A 27,851-nucleotide genomic window follows, 5' to 3' on the forward strand; every position below is an offset into this window, starting at 1 on the left:
TGGGGACTCACAGCTCCTGGCAGATGAAAGCCCCCAAATAAGAGAGATGAGGTCAAAGTTAAGAAAAGAGGGGGATTTGTGTGAACCCTAGGGACAGCCCTGCTGCCCTTGGAAACTGGTGGGAAGTAGAACCAGGAATGAGGCAAATGAGAGAGCGAAGGGGAGGCCAGCTCCTATAGGAATGTAGCTCTTTCTTCAAGGCAATGGGATGGGCTGGATGACTCTGATGTATGCCTTCCCAGCAGTGAAGCATCTGCCAAAAATGCAGAGATGCTTTTCTGAAAACAACTGGAGGATAGAAAGAGATATAAAAAAAGCTAAGCAAGGAAAAAATAAAGCAAAAAACCAACAGTTTGGTAACAGAGGTACTTAAATAACCAGGAAAATGGTACTAACGCACCAGCCATAGTGGTAAAGTACACGTTCTGTATTTGTGAATTTGCCCACTGGCTAAAATTTACTGGTAATTCCACAATCTCTCCTTCTGGTGCTTTTGAGGGCATTCAAGGGCATGAGTGGAGCAGCAAAAAAATTTGAGTCCCCCAGTGCTCGTGTTCCCAGCTGAGGTCAAATGAAGGCTTTGCCTTCTGGTTGCAGCTCTCATACTATAAACAAGTATTTTGTTTTGTTTTGTTGCTATTTAGTGCTGTGTTTTATGCCTTGTTTCCCTTTTGGTTGGTGATTTTGCTAGAGAAAACAACCCCCAGATGTAGTGCTGGAGTGCTGTCTGGTGTTCCTAAGCAAGCTTTCCTAAGAAAGCTGCGATGTGCCCTGCAGAGAGAACCTGTTCATCTCATTCAGGCATGGGCTGTCAGTGAATTCAATGTTAACAAATCAACAATATACATTAAATAAGGTGTGAAACACACATAAAAAAATAGTTAAGTATTGATCAGTTGACAAAATCTCTGTGACCAGAAATTCACAGGCACCTAACTCTGTATTTCCTTCGGGAACTGTTGGCTGCTATCTAGTGGTCAAATCTTTTTTTTTTTTTTTTAAGATTTTATTTATTTATTCATGAGGGACACAGAGAAATAGGCAGAGGGGGAAGCAGGCTCCCTGCGGGGATCCCATACGGGACTCAATCCCAGGACCCTGGGATCACAACCTGAGTCAAAGGCAGACAGACGCTCAACCACTAAGCCACCCAGGTACCCCTAGTGGTCAAGTCTTTATAGACCACAACTGTGGCATACATGAGCATTGGCCATACATGCTATGTGTTTTTAATGCATGACATCATTTTAACACCCACAAAGTAGATGTCATCTTTGTGCTACAGATAAGGAAGTTGAGGTTGTGTATACTAACGTGACTTAGAGTGCACGTATGGAAGTGGTAGGATTCCATTTCTCTCTCACTCTCCAAAGAGGAAGCCCTGGAGCCGAAATGTGAGTTCTTAGAAAAGGGTGCCCAGGCCCACATCGGGGCTGGTGGGAGGGCACCAGGAAAGCTGAGCATAGTCAAGAACAGGGCATATCTGAGAAAGGAAGGTGAAAGAACTGGACACGATCCTCCAGATGTAGTCTGGTCAGGCTATGGCTGAGCAGAGGGGAAAAGACCATCTGCAACCAGCACAGAGGAGAAGCACAGAATGAGGAGTTTGGGTGCCAACGACACCAAGAAAGAAGCGATGAAAGGAACAGGAATTGTTCAGCCTAGAGATGAGGGTGTGGAGACCAACAGGAGGGAATCTTCAAATACCTAACGGGCTATCTTGGGAACGAGAACTAGAAGGAAAACAGAACTAGGCTTTCAGGTTCAGAATTACTCTTGACTCAATGTAAGCAGTATTTTCTGATACTCAGAGCTCTCCAACAGGCCCAGAACAGGGACTGGTGGTCCATAGGCTAAATCTGGCTGCAGACACATTTTGTTGGTTCACAGTGCTTTCTGAAAAATTGTATTTAAATGCTCTGCTGTGGGACATGTGTCTTGTTTCCAGAGCCTATGCCAGTCCCTGTGTTTTAGTCCCACGTCATTCATGTGTAATTTGACTTGCCCTTCAGGTATAGGGTGGACTGGTTTAGCAAATAAAATACAGGATGCACAGTTAAATTTTGAATTTCAGACAAACGACAAATACTTTTTTTAGTGTAACTCTGTCCGATGCAATACCTGGGATGTACTTATACTGTGTCTATAGTTAGTTATATGCCAGTTCTTGTGATTTACTAACACTGTCCCATATTCAATCTGGCAGCCCTACCCCAGAGGCCTGAAATAGGAGCCCTGATGCTGCATTTTGAGGAAGTGGGTTCTATATTTGGGAAATATTCAAAGAGTTGTCTCAGAGGAATGCTAGAGATGAAAACAGGGCTCAAATGTATAAATATGCCCTTGTCTTATCTTCTAGAGATCCTCCATTTCAGAGAGACAAAACAATAAAAGCTAGAGGGAGATAATTCTAAATAACAGCCCAGGTGCTATTCTGGTGTGCTTGACAGGTGGGATGCTGGCTTGTGCTGGAACAGCAGAATGTTCTACCAAAACAGGGATTGATGGACAGATAAGGACACAAAGTGTTTTTGACCTCTAATATCAATTGCTAGGAAAACTCTTGTTAAGTGCAAGTTGACTGATGTGTCTACAGCTGGGGAGAATGGTGGCAATCCCTTTCTAGATCAGGGCATGAACTGAGAGGCCTATAACATCCCCAAACAATGATTCTGTTTTATCTGTCAAAAACCATCTTCTACTTTTCTGAGACTGGGGTAAGCCATCCTGACGCTTACTTTCCTATCCTGCTGCCAGGACTGTGTTTCTGGTTGTTTTGAACAGACCATGTCCGACTCACCAGGGACTGGAACATGGCGGCTGTTGATAGGAGAGCAGAGGCTGGCCCTAAAGCACTGCTACCCCAGCCTCAGTTTCTTCTGCAGAAAAGGAGGGGCTAGATCTGAGGTCATTTCCAGAAACTGTGCTGCTGAAAGTATCAGTCTTTGGTCATCAGCTGGCCTTTCTGCATCCTCCTCCTGACCTCCAAGGAATTAAGATGTTTATATTCAGTGGGACTTGAGTGAGCATTTGGTTCAACTCCCTCATTTTAGAGATAATGCAAGTTCGCCTCATGGTAGAGAGATGAGGTCCAGAGCTCACTGTGGCTCAGTGGGTGGCCTCCCATTCTTTGTCTATGGTTCATCTTGTCTCCCTCCCTTACTTTTACTCAAATTTCTCAAAGTCCCTCACTCAAAACAGAGAAAATGACAAAAGGCAGGGGATGGTAACAAGTCAAATAAAAAATATTTAGGGGAGAGAATACATTTTGCACTAGTGTATAGATGGAAGTGCACATGGAGGGAATATCCTTAGCAGTTCTAATTTGTCCTTTTCTGGAAAAGCTCCTACGAGACCTTGACTCTGCCCTCTCTTTTAAAGACAAGTACCTCCAGAACATCCCCAGGTTCACTCAGGTGCTCACCAAGTATCCCTAATGACACTGGGTTTCCTTCACCATTCTCCTCTTCGTCAAAATTAAACAAAGAAAATCTCAGGAGTTACTCAAAGTAAAAATAAACTCCATTTCAACCATTGTATGGGGCAGCCCTGGTGGCGCAGCGGTTTAGCGCCGCCTGCAGCCCAGGGAGTGATCCTGGAGACCCGGGATCGAGTCCCACGTCAGGCTCTCTGTATGATGCCTGCTTCTCCTTCTGCCTGTGTCTCTGCCTCTCTCTCTCTGTCTCTATGAATAAATAAGTAAAATCTTAAAAAAACAAACAAGTGTCCTTTTAAAAAAATAAAAATAAACTCCATTTCAACTATTGTATAGTCAGGACAAATTAAATATGTTTTTTTTTTTTTTTTTAACTGAACTTAAGGTTGAGAAGTAACTGACCCAGGAACCTCTGAATTCTTAAAAGCCTTCAGGTTTGGCCTGAAGTCCTCATGGCTCCACCATTTTCAAGCAATGGCTCTGTTTTCACTGTCCATTCATTTTTTTTTTTTTTTTATGATAGTCATCACACACAGAGAGAGAGAGAGGCAGAGACACAGGCAGAGGGAGAAGCAGGCTCCACGCACCGGGAGCCCGACGTGGGATTCGATCCCGGGTCTCCAGGATCGCACCCTGGGCCAAAGGCAGGCGCCAAACCGCTGTGCCACCCAGGGATCCCTCACTGTCCATTCTTGATAGCTAGTCTGTCTCTTCCATGTGACCTTCAGGGGACCCTGACCTTTTCTCCTCTTAAATTCCTCAGGGTCTTGTACTGTCATTATGCACATGGACCCCCACCTGGCAGGTGTTGAATGAACAAGTTGGAAGTGAAGGAAAAGAACAGGGGCTGTGGAAATGTAAATATCCTGGATCAAACCCTGGTTCCTCCAATCACCAGCTGGTGAATTTGGGCAAGTTTTTAGTTTCTCTAAGCCTCTGTTTTCTTATTTGTAAAATGCAAATAAACCACCTCTCTTACAGGGTTGTTGTAGAGAGAAAATGGATTAATGAAGGCTCTCAACAGGCTGTTGTTATCATCGTACCTGTTGAATCAATACCAAACTCAAGCAATGAGAACCACCACATGGCAGTATGATTTTCTAGCCTTCTAATGCAGTCCCATTCAGTTTGGCACAAAGTTATAGATTGGTAATCTGAAGGACAAGTTGCTTTGTGTAACTGCCCCACCACGGGTGGGCATGATTTTACTGGTCCCTAAGAGTGTTTAAGGAGAGGCATTACAGTCAACACTGGAATGCATGCCAATTGTTTTATTTATGATGCCTATTTGTATGACAAGGCCAGCCAGCATGTGGCCCCCAGGGAGAAGCCCATGGCCCCATCTAAATCATTACTCCACAATGCGGCGGAAAGACTGCACAGCTGGGGAAGCTGCACCCCAATCAATGGGCTTCCGGTACTCCTTCTTGTCCAGGAGGTACTGCCTGCCACGGTAGTTGGGTAGCTCGTAGAAAATCCAGACACCATCCAGCACCTTACTGGAGTGGACCTCTCGCATGTGAAACTGCTCCATGATGGAAGGGCAATCTTCGGTGGTTTCGTACATTTGACCATTAAAATCTCCCTTCTCAAAGATCTGAATCTTATATTGGCCTCCACTAGACTGGAAAAACACAGGAGGAAATAAACAGCGGCCATCATGAAAATCACCAACGGTTCAACAACTCCGAGAACAGCATGGTTCAGAACCCACCATCTTGAAAGCTAGATGATCTTATCTCCCATCCCCTACGGTGTACTGACTGAAACAGGTGACTTTCAGTAAGAGAAACTTAGTGCCTTAAAGTCCTCAGGAGGTAGAGAGAGTGCTCCGGATGTAATTCGTCATTCAGTCTTGGGATGAGCTGACATAAAGTTTTATGTAAGCCTCAGCAGCCAACAAAAGAAAACACCCCATTAAGAGTAGAGAAATGTTAAGAAAAGGCTTTCACATAAAAGTAAAAAAAAAAAAAAAAAAAAAAAAAATGGGGGAGGGAGTAGGGAAAAGAGAGACAGAGAGAACCATAGCTTGGTAGGCAAGCAAACGAGCTGGGAGGGTTGGGTTCCAAACTCACCAGGTGAACAGCTCGGCAGGAGCTGAGGCGGTCGTTGAGGCCCATCCAGTGCTGGTACTCGGGGTACTCGCCCCGAGGTAGGATGTACATGTAGCCAGCAAAGTTGGGCCTTTCGTACACCGCCCAGGTACCTCCTTCCACTCGAATGGAGTTACAGCGACTCAGGTACATGTGGAAATCTGCACAGTCACAGTCACAGTCATAGTGGCGGCCTTGGAAATGCTTGTCTTCATAGAAAGTGATCTGAGGTGCAAGGCCGACAAAGAGAGGAACTGGGGAGTTGGGTGGCTTTCTTCATAAACAAAATTAAAACCAAGAACACATTCCTCACTTTGGACATTCCTTTCTCTTCAGTTTTGAGGAGGAAATAAGAGAGTTCTACTTCACCTCACAACACCTATCCTCTGGCAGACAACGTTGGTTGTCAGCAACAGGAATGAGAACTTCCTAAAGGCTTAAAATGAAGCAAAACAAAAGATAAGCCAGACCCAAGTTCATTGCTTCTTCCTTTTTGTTCCCAAAACTCACTGTACTTATCACATTAGAAAGTAAATTATCTGCTTACATATCTCTTTCCCATCAGACTCCTATTAGACTTCTTCCATGGGCAAAGGCGCAGCCTTATTTAAGCTATGGACAAACCTTCAATAACTGTGAGATGAAGATGAGTAAGTTCTAAATGCATAAATTCATTCTAGGTGATATGGAAGATACATAGAGAAAAATAAAATGTAGACCTTTGCTGTAAAGAGCTTATTTTAGATGGATATATAGAGCATACACCTGACAATATTTTATGTTCTGTATTATTTTATTGCCACAGAGTAGTTACAAAGTAACAAGATGACAAGTCAAGAATGTTCTTTGCCTCAAACTCTTACCAAGTTTCTACCACAACCTTTGGGGTAAACCTGAGGCCTGTGATGGCACTGTAGCATGCAGCCCGGAGAAACAGGAAATAATAAACCTGGGCTCTCAAGCTGCATCTCTACACTCAGCCTTACTACTTTAGGCAAGCTACCTTTCTGGGCTCCAGCTTCCCATATTTCAAATCAAAGGACTAGACTGGATTGGAAGCCCCAGCTAGCTATAAAATAAAATTTTTTGGTTTGCAACAGGAGATAAAAGTTCCTAGGCACTCCTGGGGCTTCATAGTGCAGTTTCTGAAAACCACTAGACCAAATGGACTGCAGAGGTTGCCCCTTCTTGTTCTGCAATTCCACAACCCAATGTCAATGTTGGTTTATAATTTAAACTGAAATCACCAGGGGTAATGGATTCAAGCAGTTGATCTCCTAGCGTTATGCCGCCACCTTGTGGCCAATTTGCTTTATCGGTTTAAAAGAAGAAAATCATGTCTGGTGTTTTCATGCGAAGGGAGGTAGTCTAGAAAGGATCTTTGAGGTGAAGATTGAAGGATAAGGCGGGGGTTTTCAGAAGCAAAGGAAAATGGATTGCCTGTTCAAAGGAATAAAAAAAAACATGACCCACTATAGGGACAAGTAGTTCACCAAGCTTGGTGCATATAGAGTATGTGGTGAAGTATTTGGAAATAAAGTCACAGGGATCCCTGGGTGGCGCAGCGGTTTGGCGCCTGCCTTTGGCCTAGGGCGCGATCCTGGAGACCCGGGATCGAATCCCATGTCGGGCTCCCGGTGCATGGAGCCTGCTTCTCCCTCTGCCTGTGTCTCTGCCTCTCTCTCTCTCTCTGTGTGACTATCATAAATAAATAAAATTAAAAAAAAAAAAAGGAAATAAAGTCACAGATGCCCTGCTAGAATCCGTTGGTGATGATTTGCGAGACGCAATGGAGTGGCCCCTGCGTAGAAGCAGGTGGTTGCTATGGGTGTGGTGAGAGATGATGCGGGCCAGCCAAATGGCAACTATTAGATGAATGACACTGAGGAAACAGTCAAAGGAATGGAGGATTTGGTGACTGATTGGATGTAAGTGTTGATGGACAGGCAGAAACCAAAAATGACTTGTAAAAGGGCATAAAACCTCAATGTTTTCTACCGCAGGGGAGCCCTTCTAGATTATAGCCTACTGACTAATGGTTATTTCCTTCCACCTTAATCTACCCTTCCTGTTTCTCTCTCCACTCTTCTGTTTCCTGTTCTCTACGAGCTCCCTTACACCTAACTGTTACCCCTAAATCATCTACTTCATTTCCTCCCTTCCCCTCCCAAATCTCTCTTCCAACTCCATTTCCCATTTTAGCATAGCACAGATTTAGAGATATATGGTGTCCCAGTTTACAGATGAAAACAAAATTGCAGCACTGCTAGTTACCAGCTCTGTGACCATGGAGAGGCCACCGGACCTCTCTCTAGAGCTCAGGCTCTACATTTGTAAAACTGAGTAACAATATCCACTGCAGAGGGTTGTTCTGAGGAGGGATAATGCCAATTAAACACTTATTCTGGTTCATAATTGCCAATAAACTTTTGTTAGTATTGTTACAGATAAAGAAATTAAATGACTTCCCTAAATAGCTAGTTATGAGTTAGTTGCAGGCAAGTGAGTCTTATCTCCCTTTTGCTGTTTTCCTGCCTACACACCCCATTCACTCTCTTAGTAATGGAACACGACTAAGTCTTAGACGCTTTTCCCAAAGCCTGTGGAAAGATCTTTAGGAAAACCAAGGTAACTTCACTAAGAATTAATTGATTCTAAACTCCTTAATTCAACTTTAATTTAATTTAGCTTTGGTTTTGGTTAACTATTCACCAAAAAAGAGGCTTTGCAAGAGATATGCTATAGGAAATAAAGTTATTATCTTTTTTACTTCAATGTTTCTCACACTTAGTGCCCTCTGCACATTTGCCTGGCTAAAATCTATATCTGAGAAGTAGAAATATACAGGATGTTTTATAAAGTCACCTTGCTGTCTACCCTTCCAGCAGACTAGCCAACCATCCCAGGGCTAAAACAAAGTACATTGTTGCCATGGAGCCATTACTGAACCAAGCTCTCCTGTCAGTGGAGACATTCCAAATCTCAGAGCCCAGAGAATGTTGTACCTCTACTCAATTTCCATTTGCAAAAGGACCATGAAATCTACTCTATGGTCAGCTGAGATTCTTGGGCAAAAACATTTGTAGAGTAGGCTAAGAAATAGTGCTGGAGATTTCCCTATAAATTATGACAAAATTTCTCTCATCCTCATTTGGTTTTTGAAAAATAGCCTACTAAACCAATACAGCAGAAAGAAAAATGTTGAGTATTCCAGAGGTAACAAAACCAAATTTAGTAAAATGCATTGTTTCTGCCAAGCCCACACAACTCTGATTAAATTGCTAGTGAACTGGAGGGAAAGGGAGAAGCAATGGACAAAGAGTAAGAGATTAACTTGCTCTCTTGGCTCAGCAAGCAGGTGAGTTAACCACGTAAACAGTGCAGCTACAAGAAATAAGAAGGCACACTCTTACTACCTTGGAAATCTTTGAAAGCGGGATTTTTTTTTTCATCTGAGGGTTTTTTTTTTTTTTTTTTACGATTTTATTTATTTATTCATGGGAGACAGAGAGAGAGAGAGAGGCAGGCAGAGACACAGGCAGAGGGAAAAGCAGGCTCCATGCAGGGAGCCCGACATGGGACTCGATTCCAGGACTCCAGGATCAGGCCCGGGCTGAAGGTGGCGCTAAACCACTAAGCCACCCGGGCTGCCCCGAAGAAGGTTCTGTAACAGTCTTCCTTCAAGGCACATGGATATTCCTCTAAGGGCTTACAATTCTTTCCTACAGGATTTGCATGGCGTCCTTTCAAGAACCTTGGAGCACTAAAGACACTGTCTCATTCTTCTCCCACAATCTTTTAGATAATGAGTATGATGATTAGTTCTATTTTCCAAGTGAAAAAAAAATCAGGCACTACCTAATTCTGGAACAAGTTAACAGGTGCCTCCTGACATGATGCGATGGGGAATACTTCACATTGCCTATGTAACTTTCTGGCCAAAGACAGTTTCCTCTGAATCTAAACATAGAGAAACAATCAGACAAACGCAGATTTCAGGATTTGCTACAGGACATCTGATCTGGACTTTGAAAAATGTCAATGTCTCAAAAACAACAAAAAGGTAGGGCTGATTTTTCCATATAAAAGAAGCTAAAGGAAGAAAAGCTTAAACCTGGCAACCAAATGCAATGCATGAGACTTGACTGGACCCTGTATCAGGGGAAAAGCCAGCCATGAAGCACATTTGGGGGAGCAACAGGAAGGAATTTGAATATGGCCTGAATATTAGGTATTGTATTTATGAGAAATTTAGGGGACAAGATAATGATAGTGTGCTTATTTTTGGAGATACATGCCTAAATACTTATGGCAAAAGAATTAAGTCTGCTATTTGTCAAGTGGTTTAGTACAAAGGGAGAGACCTAATATAGCAAAATGTTAACAATTGGAGAATATAAGTGAGGGATATTCAAGTATCTGTTCAACATGTCTTTCTTATTAAGATTCAATGGGTTTGAAACTTTTCAAAGTAAAAAGTTGGGTGGAAATCAGGCATCAATGGGTTTGCCTTATACTCACTGGCCAATGGAAGAGCTAAAATAAAGAATGAAGATAGATTCCCTCCTTCCTAAAGCCCTGCCTAAGAGATCAATTTCCAGTCCACCAACTGTGAATTAAGTATTTTAGAGGCAATTTTCCTAAGGTAAGTAAGCACTTTATTTTAGGAAATGGATAAGAGTAACCGCTTGAATGAAGGGGATATGTGGGACTTAATTCACTTCATTGGTCTAGAACATTACTGACTGATGCTAACTTTTACAGAGCAGATTTTTTTAATAAAGATTTTATTTTTAAGTAATATCCTACACCCAATGTGGGGCTTGAACTTAAAACCCCAAGATCAAGAATCACATGTTCTACCAACTGAACAAGCCAGGCGCCCCTCCCTCACAGAACAGAGTTTTAACCAAATACTAAATGTTTTCTACTCCATGTACTCCTTTTATCAGTATGTACTATTCCTGTGGAAATTCATAATGTATTGGTTGGTGAGAGGTAGAAATCATGACGACATTTGCACGCTATATACCTGTACAGTATTGAACGTCGCCCCCCCACCTACACAAAGATAAACCCTTAATACAACTGTTGGGTAATTCTGTTACAGTAAAAAACATAAGCAGCATTTCCTAATCTCCTCTCCCAATCCCAGCCTTCAAATCACTATCATACTTACCTGCAGGCAAGGAAGCAAAAGCTTTTCTCCACATTTCTTTCAATGTATCTTTAGGTACATTGGAAAAGAGGAAACGTTCCAAACGAAAGGAAACACTGTAAAAGAGGCACAAAGGAAAAGAAAGTGGTAGGGTAAAAATCAGCATGACCGCTTACTTACCTTGGTTCCAGATTTAGACATTTTGTTGCATAGATTGGTTTCCCCGGTGCTGGAATCCGGAATAGCTACAGAGAGTTAGAGGCACAGAGACATTTATACTGGGCTGGTTTGAAATCAAACATTTGCTTAGTCATGAGAATAGGATCCAAAAATTGAGTCAGTCATTTAGAGGCTATTGATGGTTTCTAGAAAAACAATTGGGATTATGAAATAAAGGAAAGCTTCAGTACCCCTTCTAATGCTTACCAAGCCTTGCTGCATTATAGACTTTGCTGAGTCAAGGCACCAAAACCCAGCCAAAGTTTTCAAAATTAAAAACAAAAACGTCCCTCTTACCTGGGCAATTTGGTTTTCTAGCAAGCAGCCACCTTGAAATCCCCAATGTCTTCTTTTTTCAACAGAGCTTATAGGAGAGTCAAAAGACTACCCTCTAATTCTGAATAGAAGTGACACATTCCAAAGGAACAAAACTTACTGACTACTAAACACAATGCATGGTCTTTTGTTTGGATAATGTCACTACAAAGGATATTTTTGAGAATGATTAGCAAAAATTGTTTACAGGCTGTGTATCATGAAATTGTGTAATTTCCTGAATTTAATCAATTTAATAATTTGTACTATGATTACACAGGAGAATGTCTTTATTTTTAGGAAATACATGCTAACATCTTTAGGAGTAAAGGTTTAAGATGTCAGCAACCTATTCTGAGATTGCTGAGCAAAAATACTACTACTGTCCAGAGTGGTCAATGTGGCAACACATTAGCAAGCAGTAAATCTAGACAAGGGTTGTGTGGGGATTCAGATTCTTGCAACTGTTAGGTTTGAAATTTTTTCAGGACATACATGCAAGTTCTAATCCATAAGAAAGGGCTCTTCAGTATGCAGCCTGAGAGACAGAAAGCTACCATGGGAATTATCCTGCAAAGGTTGAGCTAAGCCCAACTTGCTGCCTGCTTGGTGGCATTTTTCTGCCATGATATCATATGAGGACCTGTTTAGAGGACACTTCTTGGTACCTACTACACCTCTGACTTTTAGAATGAGATTACATTTTAGGTAAATTCTTTTTTTTTTTTTAAGATTTTATTTTTATTTATTTATTTGAGATAGAGAGGAGAGAGAGCATAAGCAGGGGCTAGGGGAGAAGCAGGCTCTCTGCTAAGCAGGGAGCCTGATGCAGGGCTTCATCCCAAGCACATGCTTAACTGACTGAGCCACCCAGGTGCCCTATTTTAGGTAAATTCAAAGAAATAGCAATCCTTCTCAATTTTCATTTTCCTGGTCAAACATACTCTTCTTAAAAGTCCATCTTCCTCATGTTCACTAATAAAGCTATGCAACAATATCTTGGATGCCCCAAGATATATTACAGTTGATTCAGAAAATGGGAAACGTGCCTTGATAAGAAGATTATTGAGAAATTATTAAGCTATGCTTAGCTTTGAATTTGATAAACTGGAATATATCTAAGTAATATCATTAATTTCAGTAACCAATAGCAATTTCCAAAACACTTGTTACTCCAGTGTTTCTTTATTGAATTCTCTCTTGAATTTCATCTTAAGATAAAAATGATGAAAACCTCAATTAGAATACACATTCTAAGAGTTAATTTTTCACTTTAGAAATAAAAGATCAAGCCCCTTTTTGATAATAATTACTAATTCAATGACCAGTTAGCATAAGAAACAATGTTCATCAGCAGATTCATTTAATAATTTAATAATTATTTAATAATTTAATAATTTTTTCATTTATCTTTTTTTATTTTTTATTTTTTATTTTTTTATTTATTTATGATAGTCATACAGAGAGAGAGAGAGAGAGGCAGAGACATAGGCAGAGGGAGAAGCAGGCTCCATGCACCGGGAGCCTGACGTGGGATTCGATCCCGGGTCTCCAGGATCGCGCCCTGGGCCAAAGGTAGGCGCCAAACCGCTGCGCCACCCAGAGATCCCAATTTTTTCATTTATCTTAAAGAATACAGCTTTTCCAATCAAATGTAAACTTTATTTTCATATAACATCACAGGATGACACTGGTAACTGAGAGGGAGCAGAATACATGACCCCCAAAATGTGCTACTGTAGCATGTGGGGATTTTGAGCTGAAAATGATCAAGACCTCTCAGGTTCAAGAAAAACATTTTCCCTCCCTTAACCACCTAAAATAATTCAGATATGGGGCCTGGCTCAGAAGGGGCGCCATTACCAGAGGGAATTTTTAATCTGAATGACTCAACTAACTGTATGACATGGCAAACATCTACCTGCCTCCCATCTGTTCTTCTTAACATCCTGTGAATTACCCTCTTCCTCTTTGAAGCCCTAGGACGATATTCCATTCCTTAGTTCAGGGTGGCATATATGCCAACTGCCTGACTTGTTCCTGGGACTCATGTTCTTATGAGGCACCCAAAGATATGTAATTAAAATTGTTTCCTCCTGTTAATCTGTCTTATGCCCATTTAATTAGTAGATCAAAGCCAAAAGAACCTAGAAGGATAGAGGAAAAATTCTTTCCTCCCTCATAAAACCTTTTCTAAAATTAAAAGTAAAACTTTATCTTTTTATCAAAAGAAGAAAATTACTTTTCAGAGTTTGCTTATTGAAAAATTGGAGCAGAAAATGAAAAATAGAGATTTTACACAATTTCATTGTTTCATACTTTTAAGGACTAAAATATCTTTGTATAAAACTATTTCTGCTATATTTATACACCAACAAACTATGCTTTCATTCCAATCATTTTTTAAAAGGAACAGCAATTTCCTTTTAAATAGTTACAAAGAACTAGAAAACTCTTATTTAACTCTAGAAAGGATGATACCCTTTCATCATACAAACTGAAATGTGAAGTTTACTTGCAAATCTATACTCAATCACTTTAATAGTAACATACAATGAAACTGCCTTCATCAACTTCATTTTGGTTTTCTGATGTGCTATAAACAATACGTTTATATGACAGAAGCTCATCTAAAATCCTACCTAAGTAGTAATATATCAGTGTGGAATGAAAATCAAAGAACAGTCTTAAAAAGGAAGGAAAGAGCCCCAATGTCTCTTAAGCAGCAAGAGCATCTTCCCAATGTATGTTCAAGATGTGTACCATCTTCTATCCATCCTCCTGTTACCAGGGCCCTGAAAATAACCAAAGAAAAATATTAATAACTGAATTTTCTATTGTCTTCATGCAAGTAATGAGGAGAAAACTTATATTTATAAAATCACATAAATCAAGGTCAGATGAAAGTTTAGACTGACAAAATACATAACATTTAAGATTAATTATATTCCTTTTTTCTGAGGGTCATATCAGTTCAAAATAGAAAAAAAGACATTCATATATAGACATGAAAAGGCTATAGGCTATCAATATTAGTCTCAACTAAAATTTCACATTCTTATAGTTCCCATTTGTTTTGGATAATCTTCATCAGATTTCTGATTCTTAATCTCCGCATTTATTAAATATTATAGAATTCTTTTTTTTTTGTAAGAAGTAATATACACTTTAAAATGCGAACAATCTATAATGATAAAGAATAGTTTTTTACAGTTTTGGAAAACAGTTCAACATTTCCTCAACAAGTTAAACCTATAACCTTGCAATTCTACTCCTAGGTACATACCCAGAGAATTGAAAATGTAGGTCTACACCGAAACTTTTACACTAAAGTTACACAACATTATTCACAATAAAAGTGAAAACAACTGAAAAGGGGAAACAACTCCAATCTCAGATCCACTGATGAACAGATAAATTGTGGAATATCCATACAATGGAGTATCAACCAGCCATAAAAAGGAATGACATACTGACACACGCTACACTCATGACCCTAAGATCATGATGTGAAGTGAAGGAAGCCAGGCACAAAGGCCACATGTTATATGATTTCATTTATAAGAAATGTCCAGAGTTGACAAATCAGGGGACAAAGAGTAGATTGGTGGTTGTCAAAAACTGGAGAAAAGAGAAGATACTGAGAGTGGAGGAATGAGGAATGACTATGTGTATGGGGTTTGTTTTTAGGGTGACGAAAATGTTCTGGATTTGTCAATGGTGAAGGTTGCACACACTTTTATTGACTACATTAATAAAAGTCACTGAATCCTTCACTTTAAAAAGATGAATTTCATGTTATGTGAATTCTGTATCAAAAAAAAATTAAAAGTTTTCTTTAACCCTAGACATATTGTATCCTTTCAGAAGTTTTTAAGGCATATAATTAGCATATAAGTATATGTAATAATCCCTCTCTTTTTTCAAACATACAAGGCAATAATTTACCCCTCCTCTTCTGCCTTAACCCCTCCAAACCCCCAGCTTAAAGATGATTCATATCAACACCTACAGATATACCTCATTCTTTTTAAAAATGCATCCTTTACCTTGGATGAACCAATGCTTTAGGCACCAGCTTTAGGCACTCTCCTGGGAAGCACTTGGGTTGTTTCTGGGCTACAACTATTTCAAACAATGCTGCAATGAACACATTTTTTAAACAGATCTTTACATAAATGAGTGTATCTAGAAGATAAATCCCAAGAAGTAAAATTGCTAAGTCAAAGAATGTGTGCATTTACAATTTTCGTTTTGTCAAACTATCCTCCAAAGATTTTGCACAAATGTATACTTCTTCCAGCAGAAAATTATACGTCTTACCAGTGTTGTATACCAGCTTTTGATTCTTGCCAATCTGATGGAAGAAAAATGATATCTTACATTTCTTTAAGTAAAAGTATCGTTATAAGTATCTTTCTGCTATCAATAACTATTGATGTCCTTTGTCTGTTTTTCTATTGTCTATTGTCTATTAGTCTTTTAAAAAGACTTCAAAATAGAAAAGTAAACTAATTTCTATTTTTTAAGAGAGTATTTTACATTTGGATTAAATAACTTCTAGTAAATTTGTCTGTATCAAGATTCTCTTGTATTGGATCTGTGACCTTCCAGAGTTTAGTATTCAAATCTTCATTTGGATTAATTCTAGTAATTTATTAATGTTTATATGTGCAATTTACAAAGATCAGTTAACTTAATGGATTTGTGTGTGGGTGAAGGGAAAGATGAAAGATGTATTAGAAAGGTGGAAATAAAACTGAAAGCTATGTATGGGGAAAGTAGTGTATTTAGACAGTACAACCTGTACTAGGCAAGAAGCAAATAAGGCAAAACTTGGCCTTTATATTTGCCCATTATTCCAAAGGTGGAGCCTATGGTTGGTCTTCTCACTATAAAATGCAGTAGAAGTGGGTATGTAAAGTCTGTACATGCTGGTAGGTCTGGTGGAGAAAAAGTGGCAGTGGCCAGTAACATAATATCCTGCACAGCTTGTTTGTATGCTTGTCAGCTTTTCCCAAGAAATATGTTCTAAGAGGCATATGTTATAAATACCCACCAACGTTTCCACGTAGGAGTCTTATCCTGCTGCTTGTTTGGAGCCTGCTGCAGGGGGCACAAGACTGTCCAGCTGTTGGCGATGTCCTGTATTAATCAACCACTCATAAAACTTGTTCTCCACAAGTACCTGGAACTGCTTCCTTTGATCCCTAAAAATGCCATTAAGAATAAAAAAAATGTAAGAACGCTAATTCATGTTCATTTTACTCCAGGTGATTATCCCATGAACACTTTCATGGGATAGACATTATTTCTAGTTCTCCATTTGTTCCCTCCAAATAACTGCTCTGTTGAGTTCTGTACATCAGAGCACCGCCACCAAAACAGCAACAACAGAACAATTGGTCAGATACAATAGAAGTACTCTGCTCAGTCTTCAACTCCTATCCAAACGCTGCTAATTCTTCCAGGCCCAACATCAATTCTGCTTCCTCCACAGACCTTCCCTGCCTACCCACACTGATGTTTTCTGAATCTCTAGTAACCATACAGCATGTCCCTGGCTTCTAGAGTTCAGACTAGTACCCTAGAAATAAAATTTTGCAGTGAACATAATAAACCATGATCATCTACTATCACAAGCATGGAATTTAAAAACAACATATTTTAGCACCCAAGTTTAGGAAGGATATAATTTCAGAATAAAATACAGTATTTTCAGTGGACTAAATTTAGCTTTGTTTTAAAACACCACACTTATTTTTCACATTTTACCATGGATTAGGAAAAACTTTGACAAAAACTAGCATTAGTCCATGGAGCAGTATTAGGAAGCCACTCTTGGGAGTCTGTCTGTGGTGTGTTGGAGCCAGGAATCTGTATTTCTAACAAGCCCCTTGGATGGCTAATGCAAAACTAAGGTTGAGAACCACCAATATAGTTTAGAGAAGTAAATTAAAAATGAAAACCAATTCATCAAGTATTGGATCATGTGGTATATTCTATATATGACCTTTCATAAATATAAGTTGTTTATCAACTAAAGTTTCTGAAAAGAAGGGAGTCTAATTCTGGAGTATCTACTTGTTCCCAACCCCAACCAAACAGCCTGGAATACTGACCTCAACAAAAGACACGTTGTATCTTTTTTATTACTTTAGTTCAGCTGTAAACATGGACAGATTAATTTGTTTTCCCACGGAGTTTTATGTGAAACCAATTCTAGAAAACACTCACTTTGTCAAACGAGCCTCCTTCACAGTTTTCTGCCAGATTTGTATCTTCTGTTCTCTTTGAGCCAGTGCTTTCTGATAGGCAGCTGGAAGACCCCCAGGTATCTCTGTTGTGTCCCCTTCCATTTCAAAGGGGATAATAAATACATAGAATTCACAAGGTGGTAAGAGTCGGAAGACACTTGTGTCGCTATTCTCTCTGCACACAATCATCGGATTATCCCAATAGTTAGGCACCGTAGCAAGGCCAGTCCTGGCCATATGATCCTCCAGCATTGGGTAATGGGTATGAAAAGGGGCAAAAGTTACTGTCTGGTTTCCAGAGAGAATAAGTGGGCGTGTAGGCGTCAGAATGTGAAAGATGCAACCTGCTGTGGAAGAGACGGACAAACGATGGCAAACAGCGATGACTTTAATGTTGTCACAGCTGTGGAGGTGAAGAGCAGTCTGTACAGGGCCCAAGACAAAGGTGCTATTCCTACATTTCTCAATTGTCACAGATCTGAAAAATGAAAAAAAAAAAATGAGGTAAATTCTACTGAATGAGAATTAGATAAAAGAATATTTGACTACAAAATTATTCTCTGATGGCAAAAAAGGATCAATCTAGTCCAAAGAAAATATCAAAATATCAGAACACTGTAAAGACTGTGCTTACCGTAAAGGAGACAGCAAATATATAAAAGATTCGTTGCAACGATGAATCTTTACATGTGCCCCCACCAGAGTATCTGAGCTCTTGGCCAAGGTCTGCTTGTAAACCTGGCTCATTACCACCATGCGGTGCATCCTAGGGGCCACATGAGTATTACAAGCAATCTTAGCTCTTTTGGTCGTCCCTTCAACTATTTGAGAAAAATATAAATAAATGAGATTGTTTCAAATCAAAGACACACAATCAACCATATGAGGTTACATATGTCTACATGTCTACATATCTACAATTAGATACATGTAAGATTTGGAAAAACTTTAGATCTAGGCATGGGGTGAAGAGGTGTTTGCTATACCGTTCTCTGTATTTTTCTGTATATTTGTAATATTTCATAATTGTCTGTCATAAAAGTTTTTTAAGGTCTAAAGTTCATTCAAGATTGTGGCTAAGGTCATATGGCTAGCTAGTGACAGAGCTGGCCCAATTCAAATAACTCAAATATCTTCTGCAAGTTTCCTTAATTTATCATCCCAGTCCTTAATCTTTTGAAATTGCCATAATACCAATTTCATAACCCTCTTAAGCTACTTACCACATCATTCCATGAATTCTATTTGGATTCATGTCTTTAATCCCTACATCATTAGTAAATGAGAGCACATCTTCCTTTCACACACAGTACCTTGCACAAACTGATACTCAAAATATCTGTGAAGGGGTTGCCCTCCTAGTACAGTCTCACCATTATGATTGGCTTCTTAGTTAGAGTATACTTCTCTGAAAGCTATCAGGACACCCTTGTAAAAAATACTAGCCAAATATGAGGTCACATAAGTATGCTATTACATTTTTTTGAAAAAACAATTCTTATTGCTTCCTTTTATAAAATAAGTAATATATGGCTATTGTAGAAAATGTTTAAATACTAGTGCTAAAAGAAGGTACAAATTATTTGTGATCCTATTATCCACTTGTGCTAATATTTCAGTATAATCCTAAGAGATTAGATAGCCTCTTTTTCCAACTAGTGACTATTGTAACAACATTTAAAAACTTACTGGAACCTATATTCTTTTATCACCATCAAGAATTATGTAGTATGTCCTACATATTTACTGGAACCTATATTCTTTTATCACCATCAAGAATTATGTAGTATGTCCTACATATTTATGGGACCCTTAGATATCTGGAAGCCTGTGACCTCATACTAGAGCAATAGCTTGGCTGAATATAGAATTCTTGGATCACAATCTTTTTGCTTGAGATTCTATAGACATTGCTCAATCATCTGATTCAAAACTGATTCGAAAATGGGATACAAAACTGATTTAATTACATGGAAACTGTTTTTTCTTTTACCTTGAAATTCAGAGATTGTGGAAGTATATTCTAGGTCTCTCTCTCTCTTTTTTTTTCCCCCCATTAATTTTGCCTGGCATTTGCCTCACCTACTTCTCTTTAAACTTATACCTGGGCCCCAGAAGTCATTCAGCACCCGAACCTATCCTGTTAGCCATTGCTGGACTGTCAGTAATAAGTATATGATGCAATCAAAGACAAATTTTCTCTCCTGTAACTTGAAATTTCCAATTTAGAAAAATCTAATCTGCTTGTATCTGTGTACCTAAAAAGGACCCCATTTTTACATCAATTCTCTGAGGTTGTAACTGGGGAAAGGCCAAATTCGGCTGTGGTACAGAGAAAACAGGAAAGCCTCAAACAAATGAGCATGTGAGAGGGCGAGGGAGAAAGAAAGGAGGAAAACAGAGCAAAGAGAGAACTGGCTGAAGCTGGAGTTCCATTAACTGACCAAAATGACCCAGACTCTTAAATCAACTCTCTCAGACTATTGCTGCCTTGAGGGAAATAGTCATAGACAAAAGAGAGCTGTTGCCTTTTTCTCTTTAAGTAGCAATATTTTTTAGGTCTTCTACAGAAGCTGTGTGATTATTAACACACCAGAAAACACTAGGTTCCTTAACTTGTCATGCAATTTAATACAGGTTAAAATACTGAAAAAAATACCTTGGTGAGCCCAAGCCAATTTCTTTCCAGACTTAAGGCAAGCAGATGTACCAAATGGATTCCCAGTCAAACAGGCTCTCAACCAGGCTTCCAGCTTGTAGAAAGAAAAGGTCTTCGAGATCCTTGAGAAGCCACTTTCTGCATGTAGTGGTTGCCACAGTGCGAGTTCATGAAGTGGATATATCTTCCTGGCTCTACTCACTGTACCTTCAATAAGAAAGCTGAGAGCCATGACAGCTTCTCGAGAGACTAGGCTGCTGTGTGTCGAATGAAATGATGCAGTGAGTTGTTCTGGATCTAAAAGTAGCTCAAGGAGATCTGATAGATGATCACAGACAAATGCTTGGTGACTGTAATCATTCCAGTTCTAAAAAATATCAAAATAAAGCACTCTTAACAGAATAGATTTTACAAGACCTGAACGTTTTGTATTTTAATTACTTTGTATTTCCAGTTTGTCTCCTCTCCTAAAAAAGCATTTAAGGCAACAATATAAACCTTATAAAGATTTTTTAATACATGTGATAGGTATAAACAGATTCTCTCCTTTCTTAACTAATTCAGAAGTAATACTATAGCTAACCCTTCGTGTGTGCCAACACGAAGTGTTACACAAACCTTAACATATTTAATCCTAGCAACCATCTTGTAATGGATGCCATTAACATGCCAATTTTACAAATGAGGAAATGGTTATACAGAAAGGTTAAGAAACTTACCCAAGGTCACACAGCTAGTAAATACTCTAAGTCTTGATCTAACATAAAAATAGCTACCTTGAAAAAAAATAGCTACCTTGGGACATTCATTTGATGAAGCATTGGGTTTCTTTATTTACCTTCTCATGTTACAGGAGGAGTTTCAAATTCCACCAGATGTAACAATGCAACTGATCTTACAGTAGCTAGATTTAAGAGAAGTTATCACTTTTGGAATAAGCTTTGAGTTGGCAGATGTTTCAATGATTTGGCTCATTCATTTAACAGAGACTTCTTGAATATCTCTTATGTGGTATGAGCAGTGTTAAGTGACAAAATATGCAAACTGAATAGGACATAGTTCTTGTCCTCAAAGAACTCAGGGCCTATGTAGTGAAAAGACAATATAAGCAACTATTACACAGTGGGATAAGAACTATAGCAGAGATCTGTAAAGACACGCTATGAGCCTCAGAGGAGTAAGGAACCCCTCTTGGGGGAAAAAAAGTGCTATTTGTACAGATTCTTGATTAATGTTGATAGTTATGCAAACAGACAAGGAAAAAAGGCATTCTCAGCCTGCAGAATAGCATATGCAAAAATTAATAGCAGTAAAATTACCTGCTATGTCCAGAAAAATGGAAGTTCTGGGTGAGTTTTAGGAAGAATGCTGGGAAGTGTCAAGTAAAGTAAAAATGGTAGTCAGGGACCAATCATGAAAGGCCTGTATGAAACACTAAAGCATATGGGCTTTATTTTGTGTGCCAGGGACTTCAAAACTATTTTCTGGAGAGCAATACCATTTTTCTTTTTAATAAACTCTCATTTGGATACCAGAGAATATGTCAAAGCAGAGCTGTCGCTCTTCATCTCACTTACTGCATCCCCCTCACCCACAGTCGGCCTGAGGTGGCTCCATGGAACAGAAGATGAAAACAGTGACAATGATAATCAATGATGGGAGTTTTGACAGGAAACAGACATAATCCTTCTGTATTTAGAAAGTTCAGCATAGTAGGTGGAGTGTAGACTTAAAGCTGAGTGACCAGATAGATCTAATTATAGAAATAAAGGCCCCCCCCTAACATGTCATTATGTCCTATAAAATATTCCTATGAAAGTAAAAAAAGAGGTAGGCTTTTATTTATTTTTAAAGGTTTTTTTTTTTTTAATTAATCTCTACTCCCAATGTGGAGCTTGAACTCACAATCCTGAGATCAAGAGCTGCATGTTTCACTAACTGGGCCAGCTACCCAAAAAGGGACAGACTTTTAAGTTAGAATTCTTTTGGAAGGGGGCACCTGGGTGGCTCAGTGGTTGAGCATCTGCCTTTGACTCAGGTCCTGGGATCGAGTCCTATATGGGGCTCCCCACAGCGAGCCTGCTTCTCCCTCTGCCTATGTCTCTGCCTCTCTATCTCTTTCATGAATAAATAAATAAAATCTTAAAAACAAAAATTGTTTTGGAGGCAGAGTAAGTAAGACTTTGATGAAGTACACGTAGGCCTCATCAGAACTGGAACTGGAAGGCCATCTTGAGCCTGGTTCTCTCTCAGAGGCCAGTGTCTCTACCCGTCTGTTCCATTCTATTCTTTTTCTCTGATTACCTCAGAGTTTCTAATCCTTATAAGTCCAGATCACTCATGAACATGGTGGCTATTCTGGTACCACTGCCACCTAAGCTGCCAGCTCAAGCACCCATCACAAACTGGTAATTTCTTCAGGTCCTAGGGACACTGATTGAGCCAGGTCATCAATTTGAATCAGACCAATTTCAAATACATACCTATGAATGGGTTACTCTAGTCAAGTGTCCATCTCTGGTCTAATCAGTTGTTGGGAGAGGTCATGCTATATATAGCACAAACGAAGAGTCACCATTAACTGATGTTTACTATGCGACAAGCCTTATGCTAATGAACTACTGAATTCTCACAGCCATGCAGAAATAGGCATTATCATTCCCATTTACAAAAGAGAAGCCCAGGCTGAGAAAAATTAACCAACGTGCCTAAAATTATGTGACATTAAGTGGCAGAGCTAATGTGAATGCTGACTACCTTAGTTCAAAACACCATCTCTATACAGTGCCCATTCAACAGGAAACAATGTGTGGAAAGAACAGACAATGATTGGCCTTTTTAATACATCTGGACTTGGACATTCTGAATCTAAGGTATAGTTAGGGCATCTACATGAGGAGGGAAATCCAGGATGGAGACACACTCAGGAGTCACTGAGATATATAAAATCACGGGAAGAGAAGAATTATGTTTAAAGACTATGTCTAGTGAAAAGACAAAATTGCCCCAAATAGAATCCTGGGGGAAGAGTGGCCTGTAGGGGCCAGTGGGGAGGCTCATGAAGAAGAGTAAAAATGAAGAATAAGCAGTATGACCAGGAAGGAATTGTATCATGGAATATAAGGGTGGACAGATTTACTTGAAAAAGGAGATTATAAAAGTACCAACTATCAGAGACGCTTTTGTGGTGGTTTTTGTTTGCCTCACAACATTTTTAAAGAACCTGCACATGGCAGTAATACTGAGATCCATGTTTTACTTAAAGATTTTTTAGAATATTTTTACATAAACAGGTAAAAACATTTCAGCCTTCTTTACAAAACCAGAAAGAAGAAATAACACAATCTCTAAAACTCACGTGAGGCAGTTAAGTTGAACTTCTTGATTGTCACATAACATAAGCGTGCTGAACTTAAGTATACCAAAGCACATCACTTAAACATGAGAAGATATTTTCATAGAAATTTTTTCAGATTTCAACTGACTTTGCAAACACTACATCTTCTCATTTACTCTAACTTAGTCAAATGAGTAGATTCAAATTCATTAACATTTGCAATAATAAGAATGCTAATGAGAACAGTGAATAATCTGCCCCCAAATCATGTGATTTTTGTGTCAATGAAGGAATGGAAATTACTTCTCTATTTAGACTAAGACTGCAAATATTTATTTTGTTTTATAATAAGGAAAAGAAACAAAAAAGCAAAACAAAACACACCAGCAAATGACTGGCTTATATAAGTAATCCCAACACAATTTTTAATGAAGCCAAATCATCTCCCTCATAAATTGTTCCTTTCAAAGGAGGAGACCAAAATTTTAATAGTACCTTAGGATGACAACTGGATTTTTCAGTCAGGTCAGGAGACTGAGGTCTATTTCTGGGACTAGGCCACTCTTCTCCAATCAAAGATGTCCTCAGGGAGACCTTATTTAACTGCTGTATGTATAAGAAGAGCAGAAATTGTAGGGTGTCCACTGAAAGCTGTCCAAAAAGAAAAGAGATGATGAACACATGTCCTTAACCACACAAGTCTCTAGTCTATAACTAATTAGATACAGTAAAATAAATTCACAACAGTTTGCCAATCCTAAAAAGAAAAATGTAGAAACTTGCTAGCCTTCGATATGTATGTCTCTGATGTCCAGATATGGGAGTTTCTAGAACTAATGAAACTGGAGTCACTTACCTTCTCGGAAAGCTAGGTAGCATCTATGGCCATAGATATTCTCTCCCCAAAATCTATGAAGAGGAGAGGATGAAGTACATACTTTTTAAAAGCATATTATTTCAGAAGTTTAAAATTGCAGTTAAAAAAAAAGACAAACTTTAGTCACTTGAATAAATAAATAGATCAAAGACAGGAAGGAGATCTCACCAAAATACGGAGGTTACTCTAACCTAAGTGACTTATCAACAAAGTTTAGGGTATCAATATAAATCAGGAATTGAATGTAATTTTTTGGTGTATGTGCATCTTGTGGGGGGAAGAGGATTCAGATTTTTATCAAGTTCTTAAAAGAGTGTTTGATTTAAAAAAAATACTATCGTTCTGATAGATGGTTAGAAGTCATTTCTTATCTGAAGGAGGATATGGTTTGAAGCTCAGGATTTGAAGCTCAGGATTATCCTCACATATTCATTCCCATACACATATAGGAGACACAAAAATGTAATAACATCTCCTACAGCTGTATTTTAGCCAACCTGGCTAAAAATGGCTATATCTAAGGAACTTAAAAGTACAGATTTTCAGGACCATCTAGAACTACTTAATTAATCAGAACCCTGTGATGCTACATATTTTTTTAAATGCTTGCTTTTTTCATTAAATTTGAGATAGCTGTAGATTCACATGCAGTTATAAGAACTAATAGAGAGATCCTCTGTCCACTGTATCCAGTTTCCCATCTTACAAAGTTATTAATACAGTAGCACAACCAGGGTGCTGACATTGATGCAGTCAAGTTACAGAACATTTCCATCAACACAAGAATCTCTCATGTTGTCCTTTGATAGCCACACCTACTTCCTACTTCCCTCCCACCGTCACCCCTTCCTTAAACCTCTGACAATCACTCATCTGTTCTCTATCTCTATAATTTTGTCATTTCAAGGATGTTATATAAATGGAATCATACAGTATAATAACCTTCGGGAATTGGCTTTTTTAACTCAGCAAAATTCCTTGATTTTATACATACTTCCATTTAACAATTATGTGTATATTATCGTTATTCATATACCACCTTCTTCATGAGACTGTAAGATTCTCATCTTTTTCATTTTTTTAGTCCTAGTAACTAGCATAGAATCTAGCACATAACAAGCAGTCAAAAAATCTGGAGCTTCTTGAAGGTTTTATTAATCTCTGTATCCAGTATACATTACCATACCTCACACATAGTAGGCACTGAGTATTTAATTAACGAATAATTATAATGTCTTTCCTTTCTTGTCAAACTTTTCAATTTCCAAACCTTGTTTAGATATTACCCCGTGTGGCAGAGAATGGCTAGATACTAACTAAATACCTTTTCTTTTCTTCCTGGGCACACATTTAGATGGCATTCGTCGGCCTCCCTTGAAGTTAGACATGGTATATAACTGGGTTACAGTCAATGGAATGTGGGTGGATTAACATATGCCACTTTTGAGTCTCCCAAAAACAGTCCACAAAAAAATAAAATAAAATAAAATAATAATAAAAAAAAAAAACCGGAAGTGAAGGACTCTGAGGCCCTAGTGGGTATGGCTGGGACAAATGGTATGATACCTGTAATCATTCACTTCCACATCCTCTAGGAGGCTTATACAGCTGACCCATGGTCATGGGATTTCCCCACATCCTGAGGTAGTTTACTTCCCCACCTACCTGATTTTAGACAAGGACATAGAACAAAGCTTTAGCCGATGGAATGAAACTAATTATAGTTTATGTCCCATCAGAACAAAAGTTTTAAGGAGCATCATGAGTTTTCTCCTGCTCTGCTGCTCTTCTCTTCTGTCATAGAATAGGCATGACCTATACAGAATACGTTTCTTCAGCCTGGCTCCCAAAATGAGTAGACACATAGAGCCAAGCCATAACCTTTAGCCCTAGCTAAAGTGTAGCCTGCACGTAAAATAAGCAAGAAATATACCTTTGTTACTGTGAGCCACTGCAATTTCATTTTTGTTTGCTTTTAACTGCAGCAAAGCTAATAATAAAATTATGGTTCCAGAAGACAGAAGATGACTAGATCCCTGAGTCGTTGCTTGGACAACAGCAGCCTAGAGAATCATCCTACCAGATGCCTTGTGTTATACTGCTGCATGAATGTGAAATAAACTGTTACTGTGTTAAGCCACTGAAATGCCAAGATTGCCTGTTACTTACTGTAATGAGCCTGCTCTGATTAATATACTTTCTCTGTGAAGTCTTTCCTGATGTCTCACCTTTCTGGTGAGAACTAACCATTTTCTTCCCTATTCTATTTCTGTACTTTATGCATACTTTTACTATTATACATTCCACATTATCAAATAGCACTCTTTTACACACTAACTTTCCCTACTAGTCTATGAACTCCATGAAGGTAGGGATGCTGTTGCAATCATCTTTGAATCCCAGCACATAGCACATGCTCACTTAAAAATAGTCACATTCCCAGACTGTAACATATCAATGGTTCATAACTACTGACTTACCTTAAAATATTTTTAAAGTCAACGAAAGTATTTTCTCTTTCAGTTATAGGGTTCTTGTAACATCGTGGCTTTGGAAGGGATGAATAGGGATTGCTAAAAGGAGGGCTAACTCATTAAAAACTGCCCACCTGGAACAGTTAAAAAAAAAAAAAAATGGCACGTCGGGATCACAACAGTCCTTAACCTAAAACCACACACTGCAGAGCTAGTACAAAAATGAAAGATAGTGTATTTCTCAAAATAATTATACACACATACACATACATCTAAATACATACCTGATTTCTTTGCTTTTCAACTTCATCCTCTGACATGCAGTTGGATAGGATCTCAGACCATTCCAGGCGCTCCTCTGGCGTCTTCACTGCAAGACTATCAAATATTTCAAAGTAAAGCCACGCCAGATCCTTAGCCAACTGCAGCTTCCCACATGCAATGTGCCTCCACGTAGACCAGTACAGGCGTGGGTAAGCCCTTTCCATGGCCCGGGTTCGCACATAGGTGGATATCTTCCTGAGATAGTGAAGACTGAACTTGGATGGAGGGGGGACCTGCAAGGCACCCACTATAAAGGGTTCTGCTTTCACCCAGAGGAGAACTCCGGACTGATCCATATTATCTCGAAGGACATCTGTGTGAAAAGGCTTCTTGGCATACCTAGGAAACAAAGGTTTTTTCACAAACTGATTTGAAACGAAACTCACTTATACATTTTCTTTTTGCTGTTGTTGTTTCCACTTATACATTTTCTTTAAGGTGACCCCCTCCCTTAACTGTTTCAAGATGTACTATGTCAGTTTTTAAAAGCAGATCTAGTTTATTAATCAAGAGCAGAATAAATTTTTGGTCAGATCTCACTATAATTGATTTGAACAAGAAATTTTGAAAAGAATTTATTTTGTGATAAAACAAAATTATCTTACATGAATTGTTTGAAGTGGTTGTTTTAGGAAGAGTGTATAAGTGCATGAAGTATGAGTTGGAATCCTGCTTAGGAAATAAAGAAGAAATGGGAGAGTC

At 38.9% G+C, this 27,851-nt stretch overlaps 1 protein-coding gene and 1 long non-coding RNA gene across 2 annotated transcripts; one reads left to right on the plus strand and one right to left on the minus strand.

The window, feature by feature from the left end:
- Positions 1-4,692: 4,692 nt before the first annotated feature.
- CRYGS (crystallin gamma S) lies at positions 4,693-10,927 on the minus strand. The gene is given in 3 exon segments (NM_001080901.2): positions 4,693-5,060; positions 5,512-5,754; positions 10,868-10,927. Coding segments are annotated over 3 exon segments (537 nt in total). The 5' UTR covers positions 10,889-10,927; the 3' UTR covers positions 4,693-4,787.
- LOC119867502 lies at positions 8,522-26,516 on the plus strand. The gene is made up of 3 exons (XR_005383850.1): positions 8,522-8,887; positions 9,258-9,592; positions 26,337-26,516. It is a non-coding gene; the product is annotated as an uncharacterized LOC119867502 (long non-coding RNA).
- The last annotated feature ends 1,335 nt before the right edge of the window (positions 26,517-27,851 follow it).

This window comes from Canis lupus, chromosome 34 (assembly GCF_011100685.1).
Source record: "Canis lupus familiaris isolate Mischka breed German Shepherd chromosome 34, alternate assembly UU_Cfam_GSD_1.0, whole genome shotgun sequence".
Classification (NCBI taxonomy): domain Eukaryota; kingdom Metazoa; phylum Chordata; class Mammalia; order Carnivora; family Canidae; genus Canis; species Canis lupus.